This window comes from Salvia splendens, chromosome 20 (assembly GCF_004379255.2).
Source record: "Salvia splendens isolate huo1 chromosome 20, SspV2, whole genome shotgun sequence".
Classification (NCBI taxonomy): Eukaryota; Viridiplantae; Streptophyta; class Magnoliopsida; order Lamiales; family Lamiaceae; genus Salvia; species Salvia splendens.
This window is the reverse complement of record NC_056051.1, coordinates 3,467,372-3,491,164: the sequence shown is the minus strand read 5'-3', so window position 1 is coordinate 3,491,164 and position 23,793 is coordinate 3,467,372. Positions and strand designations below refer to the sequence as shown.

At 38.5% G+C, this 23,793-nt stretch overlaps 3 protein-coding genes across 3 annotated transcripts; 1 reads left to right on the top strand and 2 right to left on the bottom strand.

Moving 5' to 3' along the window:
• The first annotated feature begins 344 nt into the window (after window positions 1-344).
• On the top strand, window positions 345-3,445 carry LOC121780803. Its single transcript, XM_042178435.1, has 9 exons — window positions 345-617; window positions 710-775; window positions 1,941-2,021; window positions 2,142-2,195; window positions 2,277-2,345; window positions 2,488-2,550; window positions 2,677-2,759; window positions 2,866-2,931; window positions 3,036-3,445. The coding sequence occupies exons 1-9, from the start codon at window positions 369-371 to the stop codon at window positions 3,070-3,072; spliced, it is 768 nt and encodes a 255-aa protein (XP_042034369.1). The 5' UTR covers window positions 345-368; the 3' UTR covers window positions 3,073-3,445.
• A 2,543-nt stretch (window positions 3,446-5,988) lies between these two features.
• Window positions 5,989-7,149, bottom strand: LOC121781144 (dof zinc finger protein DOF1.2-like). Its single transcript, XM_042178843.1, has one exon. The coding sequence runs from the start codon at window positions 6,840-6,842 to the stop codon at window positions 6,162-6,164; it is 681 nt and encodes a 226-aa protein (XP_042034777.1). The 5' UTR covers window positions 6,843-7,149; the 3' UTR covers window positions 5,989-6,161.
• Window positions 7,150-16,283: 9,134 nt separating this feature from the next.
• Window positions 16,284-19,406, bottom strand: LOC121781306 (ABC transporter G family member 22-like). Its single transcript, XM_042179051.1, has 10 exons — window positions 19,248-19,406; window positions 18,764-19,149; window positions 18,654-18,688; window positions 18,359-18,585; window positions 18,115-18,270; window positions 17,854-18,040; window positions 17,529-17,795; window positions 16,864-17,457; window positions 16,685-16,792; window positions 16,284-16,594 (listed from the first exon to the last, which is right to left on the bottom strand). Exons 2-10 carry the CDS (start codon window positions 19,122-19,124, stop codon window positions 16,397-16,399), a joined length of 2,133 nt encoding a protein of 710 aa, XP_042034985.1. The 5' UTR covers window positions 19,125-19,149; window positions 19,248-19,406; the 3' UTR covers window positions 16,284-16,396.
• Between the last annotated feature and the right edge of the window lie 4,387 nt (window positions 19,407-23,793).

Here is a 23,793-nt window from a genome sequence, read left to right as displayed (position 1 = left end):
CCCATCTTTTAATTTCAATATCGCAACTTTCTACTATCATGTCCGAGCCATTTTCACATCGTTAGTGCCGCAAAAAATTCACCATATTTTAATACTAGTAATTTGGGCCGCAGAATTAAATTCTTAGCTCTGCCACTAAGTAATAATAATCCAGAACATATGCATATAATAAAATCAACGACATAGAATTATTAGTTTGCTATAGAAGTTCCAAATCTATTTTAAAAGAAGATTTCTGGGTCCAAAAACTCGGCCCAGTTAATAATTCAATAAGCCCAATTCAAAGAATCAAAATGACAAGCATACCCTTGTTTTAGATAACGAAGTGGGAATATGAGGAATATCGGAAACCAGAATTTTCATTGACAATGGCGGGTGTTCCAACGGTCGCCGCGTCATCAGCCGCCGTCTGTCGGCGGCTTCTCGCCGTCGAGCGCTCGCTTCCGGCGACGAAATATCTGCCTTCGTCTACTTCATCTTCGAAATGCTACTCGATCGGGGGCTGGAATCCCCTGCGGCGCAGGACCGCGGTGCTCCCCTCCAGAAAACTCGTGATTCGAGCTGCCAGGGTCGAGTCCGAAGGGGTTTCTCTTGGATTCAGACCACCGGAATTCGAGGTAAACATAGAATTTCTGGAAATTGAGAGAAAATGAGTTCTGTTTGAATTTATTGTGACCTGAATTTTGGATTTGCTGTGTTTGAGTTTTAGCTTCCGGAACCTCTTACTGGAAAAGTGTGGAAGCTGGACGACTTTGACTCCTACCCTGCATTGCTGGTAATTATTCATTTTCCTGATTGGTTATATGTTAGTATGACTTGAATCAAAGAAGCATAATCCTGTTTTGTTATTTGGAGAATTGGAGCCTGGAGGCACTTAGTCAGTGGCAGGTCGATTTCGAAGTTAATTTACAGTAAATATCATGTTATTGAAAATGAATGATCAAGAACAAAAATGCAATATGTGGTTCGATATTTCGATCTACATCCATGGAGAAGATGACTTTACTTTATTTTATTGAATAATACTCACAAGGAATGTACAATTACAATGCAACACAAAACAAGTTAAACAACTACTCTATTCACAGAATACTCGACTGGAACGAGAATAGTATTTCCTATCTTTTCTCTCAATATACTGATCTCTCGGCTAGTTCTCAACAATTGAATTATGTAGAAGTAGTTAACTGCCATCATTGTATGGCTATTTATAGACTCGACGTCAATGCATGCAGCTCAAAAGTCTTAAACTGCTTTTTACCGAAACCTTTGCTATGAATAACTAACCCCAACAGCTAGTTAGGTGAGTATTGGATCGAGCATCAGCTGTAGCCACACACACTCTTCTTACCAAAATTATTTTAACATGAAATCCCACATCAATATTCATTAACATCGCATAATGCACTATTTCATCCTTGGTTGATTAAAAACTTAGAATGTTTTACTCAGGGACGGATCCAGGAATTTATATGAAGAGGGGCAAAAATTTACATAAACAAAATTTAAGAGATTTAAGAGGGGCAATTAGTGAGAAATTAAAACAAATATATTTTATAATGTATAATTTATTTATATGTGATGAAATTTGAGGTGGGGCATTTGCCCATGCTAACTAGTAGCTGGATCCGTCCCTGGTTTTACTTGGATGCTATGAAATCATGTACGACATGTTAATATGTGAATGTACTTCAGAAACACGAGTTTCTATATGCTAGCACACGATCTTTAACAGTTCATATCACATCAATTGAACAAAAACAAAGGAGGCATGGGAGATAGAGTTACAAAATGCTTAGTGAATGCATGAATAATACTCGCTTCGTTGACGAAATGTATACCACAATCGCGTTATTTAGCATCCACAGAAAGTATACAACTTCCCTATCAGGGGAGCGTGTGCCCCTGGAAACTTATTTTAAACATTCTGATCTTTGCAGGTGATGTTCATCTGCAACCATTGCCCTTTTGTCAAACACTTGAAGCATGATATTGTAAAACTCTCAAACTTCTATATGAAGGTAAAGCTATGATCTTGTTTATTTCTGTCACTATCAGTATTTTGAATAGCACCCTTACCAACATTTATGCAAATGAAAACTCGTTAATTGTTATTTATGTGTGTATTGTTTATGGGGCAGAAAGGACTTGCGGTGGTTGCAATTTCTTCAAACTCTGTTACTACTCATCCACAGGTTCAGATGACCTTGTATCTTCAAATTGAGCAGTGTTGAAGCCATTGAATGATTCCTCCACCTTTAATATATTCCTCACAGGATGGACCAGACTTTATGGCTGAGGATGCTAAGATATTTAAGTATCCTTTTCCCTATCTCTATGATGAGGTAAGCATTTTTATATTTTGAGGCGCTTGATGTTGGAGAGTTCCTTATACTAGTTGTTGTCGAGTATTCCCAAGATGACAATTTGAAGATATTGCTTCACACAAAACAACAACTGATTAGTTAGCTCTACATGAATTTACAGTCCCAAGATGTCGCAAGAAGCTTTGGAGCTGTTTGTACACCCGAGTTTTTCTTGTTTAAAAAGGTAATTATTAGATCCGTGAACACTAGCTCTCTGAACTCATTTGCTCAGAGAGCTTAGCTATGTTCTGAAATATCTTTGGGTTTCATTTTGGATTGGTTGTGATCTGATTCGCTATTCTGGTGACAGGACGGTCGTAGGCCATTTGAGTTAGTATATCATGGGCAGTTTGATGATTCACGGCCGAGCAATAATATGCGCATCACTGGAAGGTTACTTCTGCACTTGTAAAATTTTAGAAATATAACAACGAGACAAAGTCATGTACTCAGGCTTCTTCATGTGTTCCTAACAAATTATAAGTGATGCGTAATGTAGGGACTTGAGCTTAGCGATAGACAATGTGTTAAGTGGACAACCAGTATCGTCTGTTCAGAAGCCTAGGTACTGTTTCTATTCAATCTGCCATTTGTTATTTCTCTTGTTGTTTACAGATGATATTCTGTTACATGACTGAGACCAAGCTCTTGCAATTTCTTTATCACCAGCGTCGGATGCAGTATAAAGTGGAAGCCTGAAGGTTGAGACATAAATACATGTATTTATTTTGACCTTCGAAATTCCATTGCCCTTCAGAATATGCCTTTGCCAGTCTTGCTGGGATTATAGTCTGATGGCTGACTACCATCTGATTACCTAGCACGGGAAAAACGCTCGATCATTTGTTCATTTCCAGTATTCAACTTCAAAATGGCCAGAGGTAGCTCTATTTTCATATTTACTTCTTCCATAATAGTCTGTATGCTATATTTTGCTCTACTATGTGTTGTACCAGCATGCCTTTTTCAAGTGCTTCTAGGTGGTGCTTGTTTTACAGAATTTTGTCTAATATTATGGTTGACGTGCTTGCACATATTCACGTGATAAATTGATCACATTATCGTATTCTGCCTTTAAATTTCTATACTTAGCCAAATTTTACTTTCGCATAACATCTTTAAAATCTGCATCCAAATTGTCCAACTATAGATTTATTCTGATTCCGCAATCATCCAAAAGTTTGACGTTGACATAGTTTGAATGATGTCACACTTTAGGTAGCAAAATGATGTAGTATCATACAAAATTAAATAATTTCATTAGTTGAAATTGAATTTACATTAAGAAAGAATGAGATGGAAGGGGGAAGATGAAAAAGCGAGATGGAAGATAGTAAAACAAATGAGCATTCAATTTGGTATAAAACAACACCATTTTGCTGCCTATGATGTGGTGTTGTTTTGTTTGACGTCCAATAGTGTTGTAAGTAACATAGAAAAATAAAACGATATGTTTGTATTATTATGATTATGAATTTGTACACGTTGTTGCATTGTATTGTGCATTTTTTTGTATTTAAGGTGAACAGTATAATATGTTCATCTAAGTAGCACAGCATTCCAATAGCATTCAGCTATTAAGTGTGTATTTAATAATCATTACTAGTAGATAAGGTCGGGTGATATTACTATTTAAGGACTTACAAATAGTGTTGTGTTAGTGTGCTAACTAATTTACAGTAATAACTAATAACTTTCAATTCTGTGTATTTTAAATATGAACACAAAGATATAATTATATTAATACAATATGTAAATTTAAATATCAACACAAGACATAAGTTTATCAACATAAAAAGATTGATAAATTTATGTCTGTTGATATTTTTAACATACAAAATTGATATTTAGTTATTAGTTATTACTATAAAAAGTTAGTATTTGATCACACACTTAAAAATATTGTGAACTACCTAATTAGGTGTTTGTCTCTTATTTATTTGAATCGCAACTACCTAGCTACAACTTGCAACAAGTCAATTATGCAATAAATTCACCCTACCCTAATACTCCCTCCGTCCCCGTGCTACTCGCACGTTTGCTTTTCGGCTCGTCACAAAGTCCTTACACTATTTATAATTTAAGTTAGAATTAATGCATTTAATTAATATGTTAGTTTAAGTTAAGAGCTCTTTTATTAAGTGATGTCTCATTACACCTAAAATTCTTTTTTAATTACACAAAAAAATCAATCCCAAATTTACGGCCTAAAATGAAAAGTGCGAGTAGCATGGGACGGAGGGAGTATAATGGTCCCTTATTCTTCCTGTTTCTACAACCACTCTTTCTTTTTAGCTTAGCAAAATGAATATAATAAAAAATATAAAATAGATGAGAGTTTGTATGGTATTTTCCCATTGATTATCGTCATATTCATTCAAGTGAGAAATTAGATTGAAAAACCATCACTCATAGAGCTTAGCCAAGAGTGAAGTTGGTCCGGTGATGGCTCGAAACAATTTGTCACTTGCTTTGAAGTGACAAATCAAAAGGATAGACTGTCCAAGTGTTCCACAAGGGAAGTTTGAATCTTTCTTGATGGAGTTGTTCCACATGCCATTACAAATGTATTGTCGAGAGATTTTGATAATACATTCGAGTTTCACATAGAAATATTAACTTGCTGGCTAATGCAATTTGGACTAATGTCAGCTTACGAAATTCTAAGAATTCAACTACTTTTCTACCAAAAATTATAGTACTATTGGTTAAAAATCAAAATCTTGGTGTACTATGTATATTTATATAGGCAATTAATTCACAAGGGAAGACTTTTCAATATTTACAAAATATTTTACGTTGTGGTTTTAATTTTTATTTTGATTCAAAAAAGACTTACCTATGAAGCTATGAAATATCTCATTGAACCCTCAATGTTAAGAATCTGATACCGCTGATGTATATGTTCAGAGAGATTGGTCATATGACTCATATTGCATGTGTCATATATCCTAGTCGACTTAACAAACGGGACATGCACACACACATACATGTGTGTGGAATATATAGTATCATTTACTACAATTTACATTCTATTGATACGCTCAAGGTTCGGTTCTGGTTAGAGAGTTTTCGGAACCGGAATCAGCGGTTCCGGGACCTTGGGCATGTCTAGTCTCACTAACTTGAGATAAAAGTAATACTCCCTCCGTCTCACAAGAGTATGCACTTTTGGTTGAACGCGGATTTTAATGCACAATTGATAAAGTAAGAAAGAAATAGAAAGAAAAAAGTAATTAAAGTATTATTAATCGGTTCCACCTTAATAGAGAGAAAATAGTTTCCAAAATTAAAAAGTATACACTCCTACGAAAGGAATTAAAAAGGAAAAAGTACGTACTTTTATGGAACAGAGAGAATATAATTGTAGTGATTTGTAAATTTCTCACGAGTAAATATAATTTTTAAATATACCTATGCTGAAGCTCAATCAACATTATGTGCATCACCATCCACCTACCAGAATAATAATCAATTCAACCCAACAAAAAGCGAAGACGAAAAAGAAAAAGAAAAAGAAAAAGAAAAAAGAGATCAGAAATAAATTGCAATTAGTAACTCCATGTGCCATAATTATTCATTTATTTGGCGTGTGAGAAAAGAGTGGCAAGTAATGAAGAAATAGGACAAAATTTCATTATTTTCTCATAAAGTATGATATTATATGTTTATAGACATCAACATATTTTGCCAATAGTCTCTTTCACGGAATTGTGACAGTTAACTTCCAAGAATCAAGAAAAATAATTAGAAATTAAATTAATATAGTTAATAAATCAAGGGGCGGATTAAAATTTAAAATTCATACGCAGAGAGATCAAAAGAACTCCAATTATCCGGTACGAACACCCCACAGTCATCAACCTGCACCGCTGGGTACGCAAAGCTCGGCAGAGTTGTACCTTCCTCCCACAACATATCCTCCCCCATCTCAAACAAAAACTGCTGGCCACTCACATCCTGACACATGGACATCTGCGGCATCCCCTGCTGCTGCATCTGATCGCCTCCAACCAATTCCAGCGGCGTCTCATACTCAAGCGCCGCCGTAGCCTCCCCAAACGCGCTCGCCTGAGCGTTTTCCGACGACGAATCGTCTCCGCCAGCGCCGCCGACGTCAATGCAGGCTCCTGCGGGGGAGGGAGAGGGAGAGGGGGTGGGGTGGCGGATGGCGGCGGCGGCGCGGGCGCGGCGGGATTTGCGGCAGCCGCCGCCGACGGGGACGTTGCGGAGGGAGCCGCCTTTGGTCCAGTAGCGGCGGCAGGCCTTGCAGAAGTAGCGGGGCTGGGAGAGGCTGTAGTTGTTGTAGTAGCAGAATTTGGTGTTGGCGGAGGCGCAGCGGGGGCAGTTGGGGGCGATTTCCGCGGCGGTGGTGGTGTATTTCCATTTGGCGGCGGCGGCGCTGTCCAATGCAATGGGCCGGATGAAGCCCATTGAATTGGAGTAGTCGCTAGTGGCTGTGGAAGTTGAGAACATTATTAAACTTTTTTTTTAATTGTCTTGAGAAAGAGAGTGAGGATCAAGAATGAGATCACAAAATGAGAGAGGGGAATAGTTTAAAAATGAAGACAGGGGAATAGTTTAGGTGAAGAGGGGGTGTATATATATAGCAACTGTTAAAGCAAACTACTAGACTTGAGAGCATCCCAACGGTGCTCTTGCTGAAGGACCGCGTCCGTGCCGACGGTGCGGCACCCTCCTATCCGCCGTTGCACTCTTGCCGACGGCACGGGACTTGCTCAATACATCGAGCACGTCCGTGCCGCTGAGCAGGGCGACGTGACAGCACACAATTGGCCAACGGCTTAGCTGTTGCAATTTCTATTTATTTATTTATTTTAAAAAAATTGAAAATAATATTAAAAATTTTAAAAAATATATTTTTGGATTCCCAAAAATATAGTCATTTTATTACCCTTTTTTTGAATTTTTTTAATCCCAAAATCATCTATAAATACACACATTCATCATCCATTTTTCACATCAAATTATCTCATTCATATTTTTTCATACAACTAATCTACATCTTCCTATCTCACTCATACCCTCTCTAAATTCAAAAATGGATTTTAGCGATATCATTGCGAAAGCAGACCGCGAAAATTAAGAATACTATGAAAAATACCATGCCGCCTATGAAGCCTATGTCGCCGCCGCTACCCCCGCCCCTCCTCCTCGACCAACTAGATCAAATCGCCGCTACATCCCTCGTGACCGGGAGGGAGCCCACGAAAGGCCCGTTGCCGACTATTTTTCCGACGAGCCGCGGTTTCTGGAAGATTACTTCTGGCACCATTTTCGCATGTCAAAACGGTTGTTTATGCGTATTGTCAACACATTGTCCGCCCGTGTTTAATACTTTCAATCACGCAGAGACGCAACCGGTCGGCAAAGTCTCTCGGCATTGCAGAAGTGTACTTGTGCCATCCGACAACTTGCTACAAGGCAAACGACTGACCTCTTCGATGAGTATTTGCATGTGGGTGAGTCAACTGGAATCGAATGACTCAAAAATTTTTGCGACGACGTTTGTTCTGCTTTTGGTGAGGAATTCTTTCGGACACCTACCACCGAAGATTGTCAACGATTGTTTCATCTTCACGAAACAGTCAACGGATTTCCCGGTATGCTTGGCAGCATTGATTGCATGCATTGGAAGTAGAAGAATTGTCCGAATGCTTGGAAGGGGCAACACTTGAGCGGCCACAAAGGCGGCGGCCCAACGTTTATCCTTGAAGCGGTCGCCGATTACCGCCTATGGATTTGGCATGCATATTTTGGTGTTGCCGGATCCAACAACGACTTGAACGTGCTCTATTCTTCACCACTCTTCAATGATGTATTGAATGGTGTGGCACCGGTGATCGATTTCACCGTCAACAGAAATCCATACCAGATGGGTTACTATCTCGCCGATGGTATCTACCCAAGGTGGTCGACTTTAGTGAAAACGCTCAACAATCCGCAAGACCCGAGACGGGTTCTTTATGCGCAGCGTCAAGTGGCTGCTCGAAAAGACGTCGAAAGAGCTTTTGGGGTCCTTCAAGGCCGATTCAACATTGTGAGTGCCCCGTCTCGGTTGTGGTACGTTAAGAATATTGCCGACATCATGTGCACGTGTATTATCTTGCACAACATGATTATAGCCAACGAAGGACCGATGACGGCTAACTTTAACGACGAGGATGAAGCCGGAAGCTCAACCGCAAGGTCTCCCCCCGGCCGAGGTATGCATACGAAGGTGCGCGAGAGGATCCAAACAAGACACACAATACGCGATACCAAAACTCACACTGAACTACAAAATGACTTAGTCAAACACATTTGGGTGAAATTCGGCAACGAGTAGTGGTTTTTTTTTAATTTTTATGAATTTAATTATGTAATTTTTAATTTTTAGGATTTAAATAATATAATTTTTATTTTTTAGACTTTATTATGAAAATTTTAATTTTTAAGCTTTTAATTATGTAATTTTTAATTTTTTAGTAATTAGTAATAGTATTTTGGATATTTTTAATGCATTTTAATATTGTGGATAATAGAATGGTGGGACCCTTGAGCATGTCCTTGCAGAAGAGCATGGATGATGGAAGAGCATGGAGTAAAAAATTAATAAATATGGGGTCGGACCTACATCCATGCTCTTTGCCAAGAGCATGGTTGTAGATGCTTTTCATACCCATATAATGATAGGAGTATTTTATTATTACGTCCGTCCACAAAAAATAGACTAATTTTAACATTTCACCAAAATTAGATCAATTTCTAAATATAAAAATTTTTAAACATTGAAATATCACAAATAATGCGGACCCCACAATCCACTAACATTACTTCTCGCTTACTTTTTCCCCTTCTCTCTTACTTTACTAATTGCACATTAAAATCCGTGTCATACACAACTATATCTATTTTTTTATGGACAGGTAGTACTCCCTCTGTCCCTGAAGAATATGCATTTTGGGGTCGACACGAGTTTTAATATAAAATTGATAAAGTAAGAGCATCTCCAATGGCGGACGTCCGGTCGGACATCCGCGACGGGCGACTAGGACGTCCGCCATTGTGGCGTGGCAAGTCGGTTATGTCCTCGGACGTGCGGGCGACGGGTGGGTGAACGTACCCATTGTGGCGTGGGTCAGACGTCCGGTATTTAATTTAAAAAAAAAAAAAACTCTATATATACGTAAATTTTTCCCGTTCGTATTCGTGTTGAAATTTTATTTCCGTAAACGTAAATTATTTTATTTGTGAATTTGTGATTTTTTTTATTGCGGGAAGTCCTAGTGGGAAGGGCGATGGAAGGGCGGATTGTGCAGGGGAAGTCCTAGTGACGTGACAGTGGGATGGGAAGTCCTAGTGACGTGGCATGAGGTGTTTTTGGAAAGTCCTAGTGGATGTCCGAGTGGGACATCCGGGCATTGGAGATGCTCTAAGAGAGGGGTAGAGAGAAAAACTAATTAATGTATTGTTAGTGGAGAATGGGTCCCACCTCATTAGAGAAAAAAGACTTTCCCTAATAAGAAAGTGCATATTCTTGTGGGACGGACTAGAAAGAAAAGAGTGCATATTCTTCTGCTACGGAGGGAGTATAATATTTTACTCTATTCGTCCTCGAAAAATAATAACTTTTAAAACAACACAAGTTTTGATGTAAAATTAATAAAATAAAAAAGAGATAAAAAAAGAAAAGTGATTAAAATATTAATGGTACTAGTTTCATTTATATTTCTAAAATAAAAAGTTAATATTTTTCAGAAACGCAACAAAATAAAATACTACTAGTTTTTATTTTTAAAGATGAAAAGGTACTCCATATTACTGATGCTCATATCGGCCGCCGATAAATATCATCACATATAATTTTAAGAATATTCGTTACTATACTAACTCATTCTATTCAAATTTCTATAAAAAATTATACTAGGAATATAAAAATAAAAGATTTTACTATTTTATTGACTGACGTAGCTAGTACTTATTTTACGAAGTTTAAAATTCAAAATGGAAACTTAAATATCCTATCGAAAGTGCAGCGGCATGGCTCCGTATTTTGTACTCAATGGGTTAAATTCAATGGTGATTTGTAGTCAATGCCATAATATAGAAAGATATGAAGTGATTATTAAATTTTTTGTTCAAATTAAAAGTTAATATATAAATTTATCCTAGTGATAGATATAGAAAATAAAACACACTGAGACCGAACTTCGAAGTTGCAAGAAGTGGGATCGATAGCGACTCACACCGAAGTTGCAAGAAGTGGGATCGATAGCGACTCAAAAAAGACTGATTTTTATTTAAAATTTTCGATACTCGTGGATCGACGGTCAGGTCGGCTAACCCTGTGCGGGCCAACTCCGACCGTCTACATAGGAGTATGGTTTTTTAAGACTCACACATTTAATTTTGAAGGTTTTTATGTATAGCTCGATGGGCTAACCCGGCAGCATGATCGGCCTAGCCCGATTTACTATCGGTTTATAGATTTTCAGCTATAATCCTGTAAATTTAGTGGTCTATTCTGGTTAGTCTATTAGGTTTGGCTAAATTGACCTCTAAGTGTGGCTATATGATGACCTTAACTGTGTATGAGTTGGCCAAGTAGTAGATAGGTTAATAATGTCTGAGGCCAAAGGTCTCAGATTTAAGTTTTTCTAGTGTAATTTTTAAATTTATATTCGTTTAACTTAAAAATGATATAATGAAAATAAAAGTATATGGAAAAAATGATGGCGTGGGCGGTTAGTGAGCCATGTGAGGGAAAATGATATGCTAAGACATTATCATGTTTTTATTGTGTGGCAAATAGTTTACGTTTGGGTAATGTGGCATTTCCCCATTGGTTGTTGATGACCGCGATTGATGCCATTGGTCAATGCCATCCTCCCCAATTTTACCATTTTTTATGCTGCAGTTTCATTTTCGACTCACTCACTATTCTCATCAACAATCTTGTTTCTTTTCAGTAATATTTCCACATCTATTATTCTACATCGCTTGCAAATTCCAAATGCCATTATTATGCATTTTCTTCTGTCTTTGAATTGCTTTCGATTTGAATAATTATACTGAGAGTTGATCGATTGCATCGCTAGCTATTAAGTGGGAAAATTTTATTGAATTCAAACTTAAAGCTATGGCTGACCCAAAATGCTATTACAATTCTAATCCTTCTAAATAGGAGTCACTTCTATTCTTCATATGCACATCATTACTAGCTACGGTTGTTGTTGTATCGTCTCGGTCTTCCGATGCCAGCAACGGCCTTTTTACTTTTTCTAATCTCACAATTCAAAATCCGACGCTAATTTGAACTAATATCTTGTAAAAATCATGGATTAAATATGCCCGGTCAATGGATTTTGACCAAATAATAAATGTGACGAGACATTTAATTTTGTGAAATTAAATGACATAGCGTCGTTCTACATTTTACGTAGGTAAATGTAGTATATTCACTTTCTCAAATCCGATTTCCGGTGAGTGAGAAATAGTGGATTAAAGTTGGGCATAATTAGCTTTTAATTAAAGCTTAGAGTTGGAGCTTAGGGAATAATTAACTAAGTGTTAATTATCCCACATTGGAGGATTAACACGTCTTTAATGTGTATAAATTAAGTGACTTTATGTTACTTAATAATTATAGTGGACCAAGATGGGTGAAAGAGCCCACAAGCGCGCGCACGCGCGCGCCGCCGCCGCCGCCGCCGCCCCCCGCCCGAGCCCGAGCCCGTGCCCGTGCTCGTGGTCGCGGGCCTCGGGCCCGAGCCCGAGCCCGAGCCCGATCCCGATCTTGGACTTGGACTTGGATCTTGGCAATTGGTCTTTGGGCTTGGTGCTTGGCCCAAACTATTCTTTTTGGACCACCGCCGAGTCAGCAATCCAAGTGGCTTGACACGTCGTCAAGCGAGGCACAGTCACGGGTGCCACGTGAGAAATCCACACGCTCCACACACGGATGGCACACTCCTGCCACACGTCTGTAACCGACGTCGGTTACGAATTGCCATGATGACAGCCATCATGGCTGTTGACCCCCTGCAGTGGACTGAGCCTATAAATAGGCCAGCCATTCCATGCATCACTACACAATTCAAAAAGCATTCTGCATCATAAGCTCTCTCCCTCTTCCTGCATAGTTTTTCTGTCGAAGCTCTGCCCTCTCCTCCATCCAGTTCGCCGGAGCTCTGCTGATTGCGGTGCTGCATCAATAGAGACGTAGCCGTTTTACCTTTGGGGACGACACGCCAAACCGAAGAGCACTACCGGGGCGTATCTCGTCTTGCGGGAAGAGGCCTCCTCGACTCGGCTAATCATACTGGTTTAGTTGTTTCGATTTCTATTGTAATCTCTTTAGTTCAGTTTCTCCTTTTCTTTCTTTTGGGTTGTATTACGCCCGGTTTTGTTATCTTGTAATCCCAGAAACCAACATATCTTGTACACATGCTGGATTATGTCCAAATATATTGCATCGGTGAGTTATTGCATTATATTACAGCTACAATATTAAAGCAGAATTAATTATTTTTCAAAATATTTGCGCTCTCTAATTTTTTAAGAAGTTCAGTTGATATTTAGGAAGTAGAGTTAAAGTAGGAAGTAAAGTAGCTTAATTTGAATAATTTATCCAAAAAACTATACTATTTCAAGAACTTTATGATTTTAACCTAGTTTTTTCTATATTATTGAATTGAAATAATTAATTTATCATAAGTACAAGTAATGAAGTATATGAAATTGCGTGGGGTACAAAACTTTGTTTTTTGTTTTTTTGTTCATTAGTTGACATTTTATTCTATTAGATGAACATGGCTATTTAATATTTTGACGACGTATAGTTATAAAAAAAAGGCAAAAGCCACAGTTGAAGGCAAATAAAAAGTAATGCTAAAAATTTGTAGTAGTAGTACATACATTCTTTTGAAGTTCTTTCACGGCTTCAAGTGTCAAACTAAACAAAAACTCAAATCTATAAAATTCACCTACTAACTCAATCCTTTTTCTTTATTTTTTAATCACCCGTCCAAAATATTTTTAGTCACATGTGTTGGCAACTTTAATAACTTAGGGATCGGTAAAGAATTGATTTATTAATTACACGATTACATTAAAATTGCTTTGTTTAATCATTTAAAAATGACAGTAAAAAAAGCCCCTAAAATGTGATCTAGTACTTTGTTGAATTCAGTACTTCATTCCCCCCTGATTTAGTTCCTCAATTAATTGCGACTTCAATTTAAAGTGAACCCTTTTCTTATCACAACATTAAGAAATTTAAATAATTTATCGTTAAAAGGCTCAAAACCTCGTGGAGGGTTCATGTCCTTATGCTGAACGATTTGAGTCAAAACAACCGATCATTTAATGCTATTCATTCGAAGATTTTCTGACTTTTTCTAGTGCTCAAGCAATGTATAACAATATTTTATTTATTTCACCGTCTTATTTACATTATACTCCCTCCGTCCCACATAATTTGGGACATTTTGACCGGGCACGGGTTTTAAGAAATGTAATGAAAAGTGAGTTGAAAAAATTAGTGGAATGTGGGTCCCACTTTTATATATTAGTTTTATAATTAAATGTGAGTAGGAATGAGTTAGTGGAATGTGAGGTCCATTACCAAAAATGGTAAAAGTGAAATTGGTCAAATTATGTGGGACGGCCCAAAATAGAAAACTGGGTCAAATTATGTGGAACAGATGGAGTACTATATATTAGGTACTTGAATTTTTAAAAATCGATGTTATACTACTACTATGAAAGATGAATCATGGCATAACTTTTTTTAAAGTCAGAACACCTGACTATATCTGTTCATAAATACTACATTATTATCAGTTAGCATCATAAAACAAATCAATTTTTAAGTCATTATTAGTTCACTAATCCATGAATATTTTGACTCAATACTAAAAACTGCGATGTTTTATAATGTCAACTGATATCAGAAAACTGATATGATTTTCAATTATCAGAGCTCTCATTTAAAAAAAATTATCACAACAACCACTCCCTAATACTATGTATGCATGTTTCATCAGATTGATATATTGATATGCATATTTTTTGTAATCATATTGTCATTTATCAGGAATGCATATGTATTAGTAGCTTTCAAACAGCTTAAGTCTTCATGCATAATACTATTTCAACAAATTTTGAAAAATGAATACTTAAATATCATAAGAGCAATAACATATTATATATCATTCAATTTGAAAATAAACATATGCATTCATATCTATTTGGCTTCTCAATCTTCCCCTTTCATCTAAAATCCATATGAAATTCCGTGTAATGTTGAGGAATGAGCTGAACGCCAGCTGGTTTATGGGCAAACTTGATCATCTCCATATCCCTCGAATTCTTGACAATATAAAAGAAAAGTAAAAAGTACAAAATTGAAGAAGGTATGGTCAAATATTTTCAAGTAGTTGCAAAAGTCTTAAGTAGGCAGTGGGCAATTCATGTGGGTGTTTTGGGTCATTTTCGTGTATGAGATGTGCAACAAGAAATTGATCAACACACAATTCCTTCCACGGATCGAATAATTACTCTACTTTCCCTCCTACTATGCGCATCGAATAACAAGTGTAAAACAATATTGCGTTGTACATGGATGTGTTTTTTTCATGTGTAGACTGTAGTATATATACACACACGATAGACGCATAATTAACCATGAACGATGCAGGAATGAAGACAGTATTAATTAATTTAATTGTGATTTAAAATACGAAATTAGATATTGTTATAGAATGGTGGGAACGTTGGAAGGTGTAGGGATTGCAATAGAACTCATGATGTGTGTTGATGGAATAAAGATTTAGAAATGGTTAGCATGTGGGAGATGTTGGTCTAATTTGGGTGTGTCCCTAATTCGAGGGTGCCATTTCTATCATCTACCTACATCATTAACTATATACTTGCAATTAGGTAATCATGTGATCAAAAAACAATTTGGATGATCATATTTATATTTTTAATTATTTTTAATATTGAATGCGCTATTGAGCTAATTAAAATCAATTGGCAAATTATATATACCGAAATCATCCCGACAGTATGCATGGTTAACGGTATGAATTAATTTTTCAAAATTACAAAATTAAGGATATAGATTAGATTTTGGTTTCGGAAATATTAGAGAGATATGCTCAATTCAACAAAAATGATTATTAGAAATGAGTCACTCACCCCTTAAAATATTTTATAAGGGGAGGGTTATCCATACTTATATAAAGGAGTTAGGATCATCACTAAATCGATGTGGGACAAGATTTAAGAGTTTTAACGGTGATGAAAATGATAAGTCCGTCAAAAAACGAAAGACCAAACAAAAGGAAGAAATAACACAACAATACTAACAGTAACACCTACAACTCCCAACCTACACTCCTCAAAATCAGAAACTTCACATTCCCACTAAAACAACAAACTGCAACATCTCAAATCAAACAACTAGACTTAAAAACACCGCTCTTGTTTAGTTCACATACATTTTATTCCTAACGAATTTAGATTGATTAATATATTTTCTATAAAATTTTAAATAAATAAATAAAATACTAATATTGATAACAATTTTGAAAATTTAATATCAAATCTTAGTATATAAAAGAAGATTAATAAAGGTACATGCATATGAGAGGGTGCTCATATATGTTATATGTATGTAGTATTATTTCTCCTGATTTTGATGCATAAAACCTCGTTCGTTAACTGGCCAAATCAAAACCTTTAATAATATCAATTACAAAAACATCATATTGCAATTCATGACATTTGACAGAGAACAATATTGCAGGGCAATTTACTTTAAAGATCACTAATTTTATTTCATATTACTAATATTTTGTCATCAAGAGAAACAATCAATCAAGCAAGCAAGCCAAATATAGCCATTAGTTGTTCTCTTATTTTCTGTGTTTATTGATGGGGAAAATGTGAAATGACATTGGGAAAAATTAGATAGATCATCACAACTCTTAAAAGCAAAATAGGAGATACTATATAATTAATTAAGTAGGTGCTAAACTCTTTCTCCTAAGCAAAACATAAGTTAGCAATCTGTATCCTATAATCATCACCACCATTGCTCCAACCTCCATTCCTCCTCCTCCTTCCCCACCACTCCCATACTGTATCTTCAGCAGCAGCTTATACGTGTGATAATTCAACGACATGTATCGTACCCAACGCATGAACCTCGGGACTCTCTGCACACCAACACCACCTAATTAAGTTAATCACTCTTCATACATAAAAATAAAAATAATCTCAAGTGTTGATATGATATAGTAACATACAGTGATGAAGAAGCCACCAGACAGCATGAATGTCATAACTGTGACAGAAGCCAAAGTTGTTGCCTTCTTCACATCCATGAATGCTGCACCAATACTTAGTCCTAGCCCCTACAAACATATGCTACATGTTCATGACTTCTTGTTTCCAACTTTTTCTTTAAATGGTGATGTAAATTTACCTGAGCAGCAATGATGCTGAGGAACAAGGAGAGGAGAGTTAGTGAGAACGAGGCGAAGGTGTGCTTGAGTCCCACCATGAAGTAGACTATCGCGAGGAACACAACGGGCAGGAGGAGGTCCAGAGGCAGATCACTCGCGTTCCTAGCTACTAAATACGCGCTCACCTTGTACATCCCCACTGATCTCTCCTTCGACAGCATTGCCCTTTCGAGTGGGAATGTGAAAATGGCTGTGAATACAGGGAAGAAGGCCCAATACACAGAGATGAAGAACAACAGCCCTGCCTGATCTTGAGGCCTATTGGAAGTAGAAGATGTTGTTGTTGCATTAGAATTCCACCAGATTGAGCCTGTGATAACAGCTGTGGATATGACTTGAATCACGCGGAGGCTGCTCAAGTACTCGTGTCGCCTCTCCTTCAGGCCTCTTCGGAAGAGAATGCAAAACTGTGCAATCCAAGATGCCCCGCATTCCCCTGCATCAGTCATGCTGCTGCGCCTCCCGGGCTTTTGGTTGAGCATTGTGATCTCGTCTAGTTTCATCATCTTCTCCATTGTGGATGAGGCTCTTGACTCATAAGCCCCTAATAGATACTGCAAATCAAGAAACTATTTGAGATGATGATTCCAAAATGTTTTCATTTTTGGTTTGGTGTGTTGATGACCTTATGCACATCAGAAGGGAGGAGCTTGTGTTGTAGTTCTGAAGGAAGGGATTTATCCTTGACATTGCCACTTGCAAGATCAATCAAGAATTCGGCTGGATTCATCGCGATAAGTGGCAAGCACCCAATGGACGAGAAGTACCTCATTGCATCGGACGCCTTCCCAAAGTACAACGAGCACCCGTTGCTGAGCAGTATCAGCTTGTCGAATATGCTAAATAACCGGCTCGAGGGCTGATGGATTGTGGTAACCACTGTCTTCCCACCCTATGCAATGCAACCATTAATATTTTTCTTCAAAATGTTAGTAGTACTAAATTTTTACCTGAGCAATGACTTGGAGCATCTGAACGATACGAAGGGCGGTCGTGGAGTCTAATCCGGACGTAGGCTCATCCAGGAACAGAAGTGATGGATTGAGAAGAATCTCATTGCCAATGCACACTCTCTTTTTCTCACCTCCTGACACCCCTCTCACAGACTTATTCCCACCAACCATTGTGTTTTGGCACCTAATTTCATGGTTTAATCAACACAAATCAACTTCGCAAACACAACAACCATAAAAAGAAAAAGTAATACATACTTCTCTAGGCCAAGCTGTGAGAGCACATCCATTGCTCTCTCAGTTTTCTGCTGGCTCGACAGTGAGTTGGGAAGGCGAAGCAACGCAGAGTAAGTCAGCGTCTCCTTCACAGTTAGGTGTGGGAACACAGTGTCATCTTGCAGCACAAATCCAATCCTTTTTCACTCACAAAACAAGCAAAGATAAAGATCACATTCATGAATGCTTAGTCAACTATACAACCACATAATGCACACGGAGCTACCTTTGTTTCAACGATTTAGTGTATAACCGATCGTTATAAGTTATGACTCCACCATCTGATTTCACTCTCCCACTCAGCAGATTCAGCAGAGTAGTTTTGCCACATCCAGAAGGCCCCATCAGAGCAAGAACTTCGCCTGGAAAAACCGAACCACTCACACCTTGCACAATGTGTTTCTCAACTACCTTTGAGCTATTCAACCTCACATTGTAATCCACATTTTTAAACTACAAAAAATGCAAGGAATTAATTACTTGAACCACAAAACATCAACTGTATTAGTACTACAATTTACCTTGAGAGAAATTCCCAATGCTGCCTCAATTGTATCTGATCATCACAAACACCACACTAAACATAGTTTTTCGATTAAAAAAAAGTACTTAACAAACAATAAGAACTTGCCTGATATTGTTACATCAGGAAGGCCATGAAGGGATGAGGATGAATTAGACTGATAAAGTGAGTGGAGTCCTCTTTTCTCATTGGTGGGAGGATTCTCCAAGCATTGTTCATCACATGTTTCTGCGACGAAATGAGAGCTAAACGACTTAGCTTTGCACAGGTGTTTGATTTTTGAGGTATTGTTGTTTCTGATCAGATCAAGGCTTCTCCTTTTGATCTTAGAGTTTCTAGTTTTACTCATGCAGTTGTCTTCATCAGCTAACATGAGCTTCTTCGATTCATCGTGTTTTGCATTAGCTTGGAAAACGTTGATCTTGGCCAAGTTTTCGGGCAAGTCAAGAGCTGATGGTGTCTCCTCCATTGCTTGGAGAAGTTCAAGATTTGAGCTGCATTTGCCAAGAAGAAAAGTTGATGAGTATTAATTCAGAAGTAAAGAGATATTGAAATTAAATACTAGTACAAGACTAAGATAGAGAGCTAATACAAAGACTAAATGAGAAGCAGTTGTGCGCAGAATGATGAACCTTAACCAGTTTTGGTTAATAGATATAGACCATTTTTTTCAACATTTTTTGTATTTTTTTAATCTGTGGATTTTATCTTTATCTTTATCTTTATTAGTAGGAAACAGTTCCAGTAAACACTTAATTTCTTCTGTATAATATTCAATCGTTATTTCATGTCATTAGTACGTGCTTGACTCTTTTTTTCGCAATGGATAATAGTTATTTTTACTCTACTTTACTACTTTATTCTGTAAACACTTATTTCATGTCGTTAACTATTTATTATAGTATCATTTTCCTTAAACACACGTGCAGAAAAGCAGCAAGGATTTGAGATAGGACGGTGGAGTATTAGTTTTATAATAAAATATGAATGAAAATGAGTTACTAGAATGTAGGGTCAACTACTAAAAACGGTAAAAGTGAAATGCGGCATTTATTGAGAACCGTCCAAATAAAGAAATATAAGACATTTAATGAGGGAGTATTATTTTTTTGTTTTCTACAATTACAAATTTGTCACTATTCGAAAATTTGCACTTATATAGCTTGCTGCAATCGGAATATGTCAATCATTCATGCATGTTCATTATGCATAAAAAACGTTTCCTCAAAATATTTCTGCATCCGTCACTAAACTCCATGCTGACCACTCGTCGCGCCACTAAAATATTTCATCTCGATTGAGAAGAGACACTACAAAAAACTTATCTTTTAAAGACACAAAAATTAAAACGCAATTACAAACATTTGGAAATTTGGAAAAATAACCATGATTTTAGGGTGCAAAAGAAAGCGTCCCCTAAGTTGAGGACATATTATCTTAATCTTTTTTTTTACGCTTCTATTTGTGTCCCCTAGTTTTAGCTAGGACACCAGCAATAAGAACACTTTATGAAATGTTGGTGCTATAACTAGATACACAAATTAACGTTCCTAATAGCATTAAAAAGTGCATTTATTCTTTCTTTTTGTTGTAGTGAGAACTCTATTTTGTTATAAATATGCATCCAATCAATTCCCATTAAAGTATAAACTTTTTTAATTTTGTAAATCCCAACTACACTATTAATGATGTAGACTTCACTTGCATTAATACTATTTCCACTATTTTTTCTATTTCTTTTATTTACTATTTATTCATTAAACTTAGTGTCAATTAAATGTTTATACGTTTTGGGAACAAACGAAGTTGAATTTAGCAATAATCAATATTTTCGACAATGTTATCTACGATCACTTCCATGCAGTTAGTTGCACGTAGGTGTCATGTTTTTTTGTATACGATCCTTTTCAATATGGAAATTGCGAAATGGCCCATAAACATTTTAAAATCCTCAACCAAGCATCGTAAAAGTAACTCTTACTTTCAATATAAGAGCATCCACGTCCGCCCAATGCATCGGGCGGGCTATCGTCCGCCACTGTTGCCCTGCTGACAATGTCCGATGCATCGTCCGCGCCCTATACATCGTCCGCGGATGGTGGCGTCAGACATGGAGCCGTCACCCACCTGCCCCTCCCCCTCCCCCACCCCCCCACACCGCGGCCGTGCCTCTGCCTCCACCGCCGCCGTCGCCTCAGGCTCCGTCACTAGGAAGAAGAGGAACATGCAAAGAGCCCAGAAGTTGCCGCCTCTAGAGAAGAATGAAGAATTCGTCCCAGGGAGAACGAACTACGGCCAGGAAGAAAGCATTCTCCTGACGAAGTGTTGGGTTGATATTTCAGAGGACCCGGTGTTTGCCAACAACTAAAAGCAAGTCGCGTACTAGGAGCACATCACTGAACGCTACAACAAGGCCAAGCCGGCGGCGACCTACAAGCGCCATAGGGAGCAGCTCCGCAAGCACTGGGATCAGATGAAGAAGCAGCTCAATTTGTTCTCGGTGGAGTACGAGAGGTGCTTGAGGGAGCAAGGCAGCGGCGAGAGTTTGACTGATGTGCGTGATAGAGCGCTTGCGTCATACATTTCATTGCACGGCAAGTTCAAGCGCTACTCCTCCTGGTTGATCGTGAAGGACAAACAGAAGTTCCAAGGAGGGATTCTGCCCATATCGTCTGCGTCGAAGAGGACGAAGAACACCGCCGCCGGTGATTATACGAGCAGCGACAGCGGCGCCCCTCCGATGGACCTCAACCAGCCGATGTACGAGGATGAGAGTTCGGGCACATCGATGTCTTCCCGGCGTCCCATTGGCAACAAGGCTGCCAAGAACAAGGGCAAGGCGAAGGCGACGTCCTCACAGAACCCGGCCCCGACCGCGACCCAGACCCTGACTTCGGCTGCGGCTCATGCCTACGGGGAGTTGGTGGCGGCCGCCAACCGGAGGACGTTGTTGGACACGCACAATGCCCTCATGCAGTGCGAGGACCCGGGTGAAGCCGAATACCTCAAGTAGATGATCGATGATCTGCGCCGCAAGTTGGGAATGCTTTAGACCAGGTTTTTTATGTGTACTGAACTTATTTTTTATTTCCACCGTTGTAATTTTTTAAAAAAATTAAGTAATGTAGGATTTCACTTAAATTGTGGTGTTTTTTTTACTATTTTGCATGACATATTTGAAAACATAAAAATTAATTAACAAAGTCCACAACAACGTGTGTGATGTGAAATTGTGAATGCCATATTTTTCATCCCCATTTGTCGTATTATTGCCACTGTACATATTTTGGACACTAAATCTTTAATAAGTTAAACGAGATGAGTACTTAGGGATCCACGAATGCAGATCATGTAAAAATAATTTGTCAAATTAGTTCTCTCCATCAATACAAGGCCAATTTAAACGGACACGAATTTTAAGAAATGTAATACTCTCCCCGTCTCCAAAAAATATGAATTATTTTCTTTTTCCTCCGTTCCTAAAGAGTATGAACTTTCTAATTTTAAAAAAAATCAAACAACATACTACCTCTACACATTATTTTATTTACAACTTAGACCATTATTTCTACTACCCTTTCTCTCTCTCTTAATGTTCTCATCATTTATTAAAACTCGTGCCGAAACCAAAGTTTATACTATTTGGGGATTGAGGGAGTAGAATGATACGATCCCATATCTTAGGAACAATTATTTAGTAATCTTTGATTCACCAAATCTTTCTTGTTAGTTAGGGTTTAGTATTATATATAGGATAGATTGTTATCATTTTATGGAATGAATCAATCAATGAATGAATGAAAATCAATCTTTTGCCCAACAAACGTGTTGAGAATTATCTTTTGCTAAGATCTCGTGCTGCCCGACGGAGAGGAACTCCCGCGCACAGCCGGTTCTTGCTACCGTCGATCCTTCGCTAGGACGCCGGAGAAAGGGGATACGACGTAGGGTCGTATCATCTGGTGCTTTCATCCTGTGTAACTCATGAAACGATTTAACAACAACGGAAGGGAGCGCTGGGGTGCTTCTCGCCCGGATACCTTCCCGAACGGATCTTCCCGTCGCCAACACCCTGTTGGTTGCCGCGATCCCACCAATTACCAACGCCAGCAGTTTGACGAAAGTGAATTCGAGAGTAGACCCATGGACGAGATGCGTCCCGATGATTCGGTTGGCAACAAACTGGATCGATTGATGGATAGGATGGAAAAATTAGATGCTTGGAGAGAGGAGACGGACCGGCGGTTTGAGGATTTAGAACTTGCAATCCCGCGCGTGTTCAGCCAGCCGCTTTCCTGCGATGACGACGATGAATGGGAGTATGAGGATTATCGTCGCAAACGTAATTGGAATAGTAATCACCACATGGGATCGGTCCAAACCCGTCGCCCCACCTGTTGGTATCCTCCCGGTGATCGACCACGGCCGAGTTGCCAGTTGTACGACCCACCACAGTCACAGAGGCCCCCTTGTTGGGAACCACCGCCTCGCCGTGCATCGCGAGAATATTCAGACTCCTCATATGTACCGCCGTGGCAGCCGCGCTTCACCAACGTGGAGTCCTCATCAATATATGGGTAGTCGTACTTCACCAACAGGGATTCCTCATATGTACCACCGAGGCAATACAAGACCTCGACTATTAGGCAACCCACCTATTCGTCGGACGTACCACCACGAAATCCCCCAGAAATGGATCGTTTGAAGCTTTTCGACAGCGACGACATTTCTTCAGACGACGACCTGTCCAAAATTGAAATCAACCATGAATTTGCCAAAAACAAGAAGCGAGAGGAACTGCATAGGTACGAAGCGCTCAAGAAGCAGGGCAGAGTCGACTCGTCGGCCTCGGATTCAGAGGAATCGTCGTCTGGGGAGGAGGAGTTGAAGAAACCGAGTAAGAAGACTGACGCCAATTTTTTTGAGGTATTGATTAAGGTGAAAAATCAAGACCCGATTGTGAGGGAGCAAGATGCGAAATTGTTCGAATCCGATTACGAGGATAGTGATGAAGAGGAGGATACTGCAAGTATGAAGAAAGGGAAGCCAATGTATTTGAAAGACGTCGTTTCGAAGCAATTGATTAAGGCGGGTCCAGAGCTAAGTGATGAAGAGGATGGAAGTGGGGATGATGGAGA